The 9,646-nt window shown below is 41.7% G+C and overlaps 1 protein-coding gene across 1 annotated transcript in view; it reads left to right on the top strand.

Moving 5' to 3' along the window:
- EFHC2 (EF-hand domain containing 2) overlaps nt 1–9,646 on the top strand; it is a 159,068-nt gene that overhangs the window by 124,145 nt on the left and 25,277 nt on the right. Inside the window, 2 exon segments of the mRNA XM_024116470.1 lie at nt 3,263–3,441; nt 5,169–5,261. Of these exon segments, the coding sequence (XP_023972238.1) occupies nt 3,263–3,441; nt 5,169–5,261 (272 nt within the window).

The following is a 9,646-nucleotide window of genomic DNA, read 5'->3' as shown; positions in this document are numbered from 1 at the left end:
GTCATGTACCACAATGTGCATTGCAGCTCTATTTACAATAGCCAGGACATGGAGGCAACCTAAGTGTCCATCGACAGCTGAATGGTTAAAGAAGATGTAGCACATATATACAATGGAATATTACTCAACCATAAAAAGAAACGAAATTGAGTTATTTGTAGTGAGGTGGATGGACCTAGAGACTGTCATACAGAGTGTAGTAAGTCAGAAAGAGAAAAACCAATACCGTATGCTAACACATATGTATGGAGTCTAAAAAAAAAATGGTTCTGAAGAACCTAGGGGCAGGACAGGAATAAAGACACAGACGTAGAGAATGGACTTGAGCACATGGGGAGGGGGAATGGTCAACTGGCACGAAGTGAGAGAGTAGCATGGACATATATATATACTATCAAATGTAAAATAGATAGCTAGTGGGAAGCAGCCACATAGCACAGGGAGATCAGCTCGGTGCTTTGTGTCCACCTAGAGGAGGGGATAGGGAGGGTGGGAGTGAGACGCAAGAGGGAGGGGAGATGGGGATGTATGTATACATATAGCTGATTCACTTTGTTATACAGCAGAAACTAACACACCATTGTAAAGCAATTATACCCCAATAAAGTTGTTAAAAATATAATAAAATTTTTTAAAAAGTGACATGGAAAGCAGTGGGATACTGAGGTGTTTAAAACCCAGGCATGCAGAACCCAGCAGATATCAATTTTCACTGCAGTGAGGTCAGGATAATTTCAGTTTATCCAATGAAAAGGAAAATAAACTTTTTTTTAACATCTTTATTGGAGTATAATTGCTTTACAATGGTGTGTTAGTTTCTGCTTTATAACAAAGTGAATCAGTTATGCATATACATATATCCCCATATCTCCTCCCTCTTGCTTCTCCCTCCCACCCTCCCTATCCCACCCCTCTAGAGGAAAATAAACTTTTATGACCTGGTGGGGCTAGAGTAGGTTTAGTTAAAGGTACGTGGTAAGTTTCTAGTTATTGCTGCAGACGCTCTTTTCCGTCGTCCTTGGGAGTGTGCCACTTCTTCTTCATGCCATTTTCTACCCTCAAAAAGAAAAAGATTTCAAATGGGTATTTTTCTGATGATAAAAGTAGTATTTGATAATTATAAAACTTCAGACAAAGCAGATATTTTATATATAGGTATAAAATCATTTTTATACCTATATATAAAGAAAGCTCAGCAATCAGGGATAATGCCATAGATGTTTTGGTATGTATCCTTCCAGTCTTTTTTTCTGTGCATATATATGTCAATATGTACCAGTATCTTTAGTTTCATTGGGATCATACTACATTTATCAACATAGCATGGATGTCTTTCATACCAATTAATACCAGTCAGTCAACAGCCTACTTTTCATGGTTGCATAGTGTTCAATTCTGTGCATGTGTCATGACTGATTATTCCATGACCAGTGTTGTAAATGAGCCGGGGGCTTCCCTTGGAGTGGTTCCTCCGTGGTCACTTGGCTCTCTGTCAGAGATGGTTGGTGACTCAGGGTTTCTGAAATTACTTTCTCTTACTTATTTATGCGGGTTAGTGATAGCCCTCAAAGCACAGGTCTGTTAAAAAATCAGCTCAAAAGCCACTGTCTTCCGCTTTCCCTGAATGAGCCCCACTCCATGCGGTCACTCTTGCTTCTGTGTCCCAGCAGAAGAGGGACAGAATAGTATGCAGGAGCATGGGCTCTGGAGCCAGACTGCAGGGGTTTGCATTCTGACTTCATGACATTGGACATATTACTTCACATTTCTCTGCCTCAGTGTTCTCATCTGTAAAATGGGGCTAATACTAGTATCTACCTTCTGAGCCAGATGAGATGATCCATGCCAAAAGGACCCAGCAGCACAGGACCTGGCACATAGCAAGAACTCAACAAGTGGTGAGGATTATTATTATTACTCAGTTCATTCAAGTGGCCCTCCCAGTTAGTAGCTAGGGAGCTCATCTGGATGCCTGGACAGCCCAAATAGATTATAGACTCTGAAAAGTTCAGATGCCAAAGTGACTACAGTGTTTTCCAGATAGTGAGCCCCCGGCCAATGTTACTGATTGATCGTCTAACCCAAACTGACTTGCTGCAATGGTGGGGTCCTCTTGGTTGAATTTGGCCTCCATTTCCCATTAAAAAAACAAAAGCAAAGCAAAACAAAACAAAAACCCCAGAGACCCTAGAAAGTGGATGTAGGTGAAATACAGTTCCTTCAGGTAGGTCAACATCATAGCTCTGGCCTTTCCTACACTCGTATCTAAGGAAATTCTTGACCAGAAGAACCTATAGATCTCTTAAATGATAGTGAAAATGACAAGAAATATTTAAAAGAACTAAAAACCATGTTATTCCAAAAGACCAGTCTATAACAGAAGAACAAATCTTGTATTCCCTCATTTATTTGGGATTCTTGGGAACTGAATTTTTTTCCAGTAAGTAGATTTTCTAGATGCTGGAAGCTTACTCATTTAACCACCATAACAGTTTGCATTTTAACCATTTTGATGTAATTCTTTCTAATGCCTGTTGCATGGTTTATGGCTTTCATATAGCGAATATATTGAAAACATGTCAGCCAATTTGTTAAGCTTTGAGGCCTCATTGTGAATGTGTTGCTGTCATTTGTTTTGTTGTTGTTTGTTTGTTTGTTTGCTCTGCCAAATGATATCAGTGCCATTTGCCTTCCAAAGACTCAGACAACTGTACCTTTGCACAGCTCTTTTCACGTTTCACTTTTTTCTCTCACTGGTAGGGTGTGTCAGTTTTTACTTCTTACTACAGAAATGTGCATAATCGCTTTCCCCATCTCCAAAACACCTTTCTAACTTAGTGATTTGTAAGTTTTATACCCTGGGAAACCAGAACCCCAAGTCTGTTACTATTTTGTATGCAGTAAGATTAATAGGTATTGAATGAAATCATGTATTTAGTCACAGGATTTTTGACCATTGGAGGACTTTAAGAATTTACTTCCTGGTTGTAGGCTGTTATGTGGTAGAAGTTTGACTCTGGGCAAAGTGCCATTTTATTTATAAGCTGTTGTGCTTATTGTTTTCCATTCTAGCACCAGTGCCTTCCTGTTGCTCATAGGTAGAGAAATTAAATTAAAGAAAAATAATAAGCTGTCTCTAGGCAGTTGGTAAAGTTTTGTAAAATGGGATTTGGATATTTTTAATAGAAAGAAAGGTAAAAATAGTCTTAGATATAATTTCTTGAGTGTTTTTCCATTTTCTTTACAGAGAAATAATGATGAGTCTGTCGGGAAACTCACAGACTAAGAAGTTATAACCATTGCACGTCACTACCGGGTGCCTGAGAACCCCCGTCCAGATACGAATGTCCTAATTGCACAGGCCCATGAACAGCTCAAGAAAAATACTTTTGAGAATTTTGAAAGACTCATTGCTACCTGTGTATACCAAGATCGGGAAAAGTAAGCTTTTATTTTATTGATTCTAATAAATCATTTACGTTTCTGTGAACCTGACTAATGAAGGAATTTGTATTTTATCAAAAAGGGCAAAAAGAAAATTGACATGTCTCCTCATACTCCACTGTGTAGCAAAGCCACCTTAAATCATTTTTGGAGATTTCCTGGGTGCAGATATTTCATAGTGATGGATGGTGAGCTTTGCTTGTTGATGGAATAGGGGAGGCCCTGTATCTCCAAAAGAATAGGATTGCCCCTTTGCATTTGCTTTTAATTGGTTTCTAGAGGTTTTCAATTGAAACATAGTAAATCAATGTTAGAAGGTTTAATTCTGAGATGTCATCTCTTTACATTATTTTAGTGATAAGTCGGATTTATAAGTGTGACTTTTATAATACACAGAACGGGATTTGCAACTAAACTTTCTATAGAATTTCTTTGAAATTATTTCTTCTTGAAGATAATGAAGCTCAGCATAATCTATTTCAAATACATTTATCGTGTTTGCATTGAGCTTTATTAAGGCACTGTTACAAACAACTGGAGCTCCATCTTAATATGTTTTGGTGTTCATCTTATCCACAGACTGATATAGTGGGGGGGGGGGCGGAATACTCACCTGGAGTTAGAAAACCTTAGATCAAACTCTAGCCTCTGATTTTATTATTGCAGACCACTGCCATCTCTTTTCCCCATGACCCCTGCCTTCAACCCCAAACCTGAAGTCTGCACCCAAGTGGCTACCTACATACCCTAAATATCTTTGAAGGTCCCATAGTTTATTTTAGTTGTGAATATGTTTTTTTTTTCCTAATCCATAATACACCCTTGTTGAGTTGTTATAAAGATGGTATTTTTCCTTGAATCTTTAAGCTTCTCTGAGCCTCCTGGAGGATGTGTGGCCTGAGCTTTGCATGACCCTGGCCTTGCCTTCCACCCTAGTGGTACCCCTTCCCAGGGTGAGAATTGTGACCCTCCTTCACTAAAAGAACACCTACTGGGAAAATGGGGCTAGTTGATCGGACAACTCTGAGGTTCTCCAGATCCAACAAGCTCCAATTCTAGCCATAAACATTCTCTTATCAATTTATAACCTACTGCAAAGAAAGAAGCCCACTTTCTTTCCTGTTGGTTCTAATTTTTCCTGATGCCTGGAAGAACACTGTCTGAGTTAGAACATTGGACAAGCATTTCTGTGCCCTCAGCAGGCTGGGGAAAATGACTGTTGGGCTGGTCTGGAGAAAAAATTGAGGTGAATGTTAAGGCCTCAGTTGGGGCTTCTAGGTTATAAGGTTTGGGTCCAAGGAAAAGACTAGAAAAACACCCTCCAGTCATATAATACTTGTGTTGGAGGCTCTAGATGCCTGTCAGATTAAGAGATGTTTTCAAATATCAGAACCATTTTTGACTAGTGGTCAAGAATGCAGATCGATTACTTAGAGCAACACTCGTGGCTACAGCCTTAATAGGCTGTACTATCATCAACCAAGAATCTGAATCTTGATGGAAAGGCCTTTGTAAGGACAGAATCTAGTGACTTCTGAAATGGAAAAACAGTTGGTGAAATGCAGTATTACTGTCTTTCCTTACTGTGATTCCAGTACCAGTTTTCATACTTATTTCCAGGTGCATGCTTTTAGAACACATCTGTGTTTTCTTTCCTATAGAGTGTAATTGTTACTCAAGAGACACAAAGTATATAAAAGCCCATTTACTTTGTTTTAATGCAGGGAAAAATTATTACCCAGCAAAGACATCCAAAGGCTGTGCAGGTCCTCCTGATTACCTTTGAATGATGATCTTCTGGGATCCTTACTCTCCAGGTAAGTGAGAACTCCACCCTCATGGGCAATGTCCTGCATATTTTTGTTTCGGAGACTATTCCTGGTTTTACATCTACCTTTAATTGCCCTTGATTTACCCTTGACTGTTTTTATTTATTACCAATGACACATCTCCATTTAAGTGTTAAAAAGGAAAAATGAGTCATGATTTTGAATGTTAGAGAGCCTATTATAAATTATCATTTTATCTTTTTAGCATTGAGATATACTTATATGCATACAGATTCCTGGGACAAAATGAAAATGTACATTGGTTATGAGAGTTATGAGAGTCTTAGATGTAAAATTTAGGGCAGATTTTTCAAAGCAGTAGTTTCTAATGGCCACAGACATGCAGTAAGAGCACCTCGTGTTATTAGCACAGAGCTCTGTCCTGCTAGAACACTAGATGTAAAGTGCAGAGATTATGATGTTGCAAAAGGGAAGCACAGTCAACCGCTTTCTGAAACACCTCACTTCTTGTACTGAACCTGACTTCTTGACCCTCCTAGCCACCCAGACTCTGGTCATCTTTTATGCTTACCATGGCATGACTCCAGCCCCCCCCTAACGTACTTATCTTGATAATTCTGACATTTGGGGCTGTGTTCTAGGCATTGTTACCATTGCTTTGAATACATTACCTCATTTACTTTGTGAGGACAACTTGGTGAGGTCAGAGCTATTATCCTATCTTACAAGAGGATGCTGAGGTCTAGAGATAAAATTTTGCCTAAAGTCACGTAGTCTAGAAAATGAAGAGCTGTGACTTAACCCCTGAACCTTTAAAATGCACATCTTCTGCTTCTAACCATTTTGAATTATTGTCTACAGCTAGCCAGTAGATTAGAATGTCTTGACAGTCCTACCTCCTTTCTACTACTTGCATCTACTCTCTCTCCTCCATTCCCGCCATCTTCACTCTTGTTCTGACCCACCTTTCTTCTTGACTGTTGCAGGGCTTCCACATTGGTCTTTCTTCCAACGGCCTCTAAATTTTTAAATCCATCTTTACATCTTGCAGCTAAGTACCTTCTAAGAGCAAGAATATCATAGTGTCACTCTTCTACTCATAAGCCTTCTGTACCATTTCTTTGTTCTCTAAGGAATGACCGAACTCCTTAGCTTTGAGCTCCTTCTCCCCCTTCTCCATTGTGGGGCTTAGGGTTGTCACTAGGGCATTATTCTCAAGCAGGGGCTGGAGTGGGGAGTCCTCATCTGAGACAAGAAAAGAAACAAAAGGAAGCAGAAAAAACTAAATCCCATGTGGGAGAACTAGAGTCCAAGGTATCAGGAGGGGAATCAAGAAGAGGCCAATTCAGTTGGATGTATGTATATGCATTGGATTGACCTGGGGTTATCTTCTAGACTATCAGCTCTATTTGCTTTCATTTGCTAGCAGCAGTATGAGGGATAAATAGGCCATCCCAGTGTAAAGGACCTGAGATGAGATAGTCAGGCTTAGGAGCCCGGTTTCTCCACAGTTACCACATTCCCAAAGCTCGTCTTCTCATTCCCAACAGTCCAGCCAAATGGCTCATTTAGCATTTCACATGTATTCCTCCTGCATTCCCACTTTTTTGCCTTTTCTCTTGCTGTTTCTTCAGTAGGAACTAGCTTCCAATTTTCTTCACCCGCTGAAAGCTTGTTCTTTACGACCCGTTTCAAATAGCACCGTATCCATGAAGCCCTCTTGGATTTGCTTGGCTGGCAGTGATTATCTCCTCCTAAGGATTCTCACAGCACTATTTATGTTTCTTTTTTTGTCTCTTACCTTGTAATGAAGACTTGTGACTAGACATTTGATCCACTTAGATACAGAGACCTGCTTCTAACCTGTTTGATTTACTGCCTAAAAATAAGCAGTGGCTTGTCACATCTTGACAGTTTTACCCCTACCTTGTCTCCTATATTCTTTGAATCTACTTGCTAGCTGTGTAATCTTGTGCAAGATTTTTGACCTGCCTGAACCCCAGATTCCTTACCTCTAGAATGAGATAACACTACCTACTTCCTCGCGGTTCTCAGGGTGACTTGAGATAACATACATAAATTCCCCAGTGCCATAGCACCTGGTACTAAGTACTGACTGGGGACTAGGAGAGGAGTTTCCATCAGGGACCATAGACCACACACTCTGATTTAGAAATGAACTGGAAGAGACCTGCGTCCTTCCACATAGAGGAAGCCTTGTTTTTAAACAGTTGGATCTGAATGCCTTTCACACATTAAGCTGTCTTCTAGTCAGGAAGCTGCGGATGTTTATTAGATTATCTCTTGATGGCCTCGAGGATGAGTTGTCCTGGAAAGTCCAGTAATGTGGGAGCCTGGCCTCCGGGGGACCTAGATGTTTCCTATCCAGCACTGAGGCCACCAAGTCATCATCCTCTCATCCTCTCAGCAGACTGTTTTGTCTTTGCCTTGACGATTTGACATTAAAGGCAGAAAGACGATTCCCCAACTCGTTGCGAAGCCGGTTCAGTCTCAGATCACATCCGCCTCTGAGCCCGGCTTAGCTCCGAGGAGGTCATCCCTCTGAGCCGCTAAGCAGTCTAACTTTGCCTCTAATTGTGCACTGACCCTTCTCCACACTCAGGGGAAACTTCAGACTAATCAGATTAGAAAATGTCTCATTCCCATTCCCCTCTCCCTCCAATATGCCCTGCCACGATTTGGGTCACATGCTTGGTGTTTTGCATCATCTCCGCAGATTCCTTTCAAAGACTGCCCTAATTCCTAATGGGCCCATCAGCCTGCAGCTTACATTTATATTCTGCATTCTTATTGTTCCCCACAGACTCCACAGGGCTTTCCAGAGCCTTGACCAGACTCTCTTTCTACACAGCCCTCCTGTGGCATGCTAAGCCAGAGCCCCTCTGACGTCTGCAGTCTCCCGTGGGAGACAGGCCCGGAGTTTGTTGACTTGGTTCAGCACACACTCTGCCCAGTGGCAGTTTTACCTGCCTTGGGATGGAGCTGGGCAGCTGTTGAGCAGCTGTAGAGCCCTGCTGCTGTGTGAATTCAGATCAGGAGACGAAAACCTATATGGCTAAAGATTCGGATGATTTCTTTCACCCACTCCAGATTGTTACCTGTGAATTTCTCCTGACCTGGCATGTGGGTACGAAGATTTCCCCTCTACTCCATTTCCATTTTTCTTGTGATTCAGTTAGGTCTTTTCCTTATGGGCACAAGTCCTGCTGGAATCAGCACTTGAAAATCTCTTCACATCTGGTTACCCAGCCCCTGTCAGTTTGTGCTGTGGTAGCTGGTATGAGGTCACTTTACTTACCAAACGAAGCCAGAAGTCATTTCACTAATGCACAGAGCATCAGACTTAAATGTTCGATGTAGTGGTAGCTACTACCCATTCATAATAGGAGTGGCACTCTGTATTGACATAGTGCCTAGGGCCCTAGAGTATTTTGTAAATCCTTGAGCACATTAAAAGGTACCTTTTAGTTGATGGTAGGCATGATACCTCATTTCATGAGTGCAAGCGTTGAGGTATAAGGAGACTCTCTCACTCAAAGAGCTTGCTTCAGGCCTGAATGGATCTCTAATGGAATTAAAATGACAGCTCCCTAAGATACCCTAAACCTTTGTTTCTATCTGAGCTCCTAGGGGTAGGGATGATATCTCATTCACCTTTGCAGTCCCGGAGACTTGTCCTGTGCTGGTACACTGGGCAGCGGGGAGAAACGCATGGGCTTGATTTCTACCAGAGCTGCTTCTGAAGTCCAGCCCTACTGCCTTCTGCCCAGGTGATCCCTGTAAATGGAGTCAACCCCTCTCCACCTTCATTAGGGTATTAATATTTCCTCAGTACTAATAAGCAAGAAATCCTGGTTCTCAAACCGTAAGAGGTAGAGAGTATTCTGAGGTCATTCCATACTGTGTTCCTGATAGGACTGGGGAGTAAAGAGGCAGCCTCCTCCCCTAATTGTAGCCTTCCGAATTGGGACTTGGAATAGCTGGAAATTCAAGTGCGACTCTTTCCCCAGCAGCTCTGCCCCAAGCTAGTCTTTTACAGCTGTCTTTGGGCTCCATGGAATGCCTTAGAACTGGCCTCCCAAGAGAGCTGGTGCCTCATCCAGAAATATCAGTTAAAATGGAAAAAGTTAACAGGGCTTTAAAATCATCTCATTATACTCTACCCAGCCTCTCCTTCTGTCCCCCTCCCAGAGGCACGGTTGGGGCTCAAGTGATTTCACCCAACAGTACGTGGCAGTGAAGCCGAGGGGCAAGGGTTGAACCATGTGCTTGCTAATGTTGCAGAGTGTTTGGTGAACTGGGAAGTTTTCAGAGAGGAACCCTCTTCTGTCCCTCTCCTTCTCTCTCTCTCTCTCTCTCTCTCTCTCTCTCTCTCTCTCTCTCTCTCTCTC

The sequence above is a fragment of the Physeter macrocephalus genome, chromosome 21 (assembly GCF_002837175.3).
Source record: "Physeter macrocephalus isolate SW-GA chromosome 21, ASM283717v5, whole genome shotgun sequence".
Taxonomy (NCBI): domain Eukaryota; kingdom Metazoa; phylum Chordata; class Mammalia; order Artiodactyla; family Physeteridae; genus Physeter; species Physeter macrocephalus.
The sequence above is the reverse complement of the archived record's forward strand: the minus strand, read 5'-3'. Positions and strand labels throughout refer to the sequence as shown.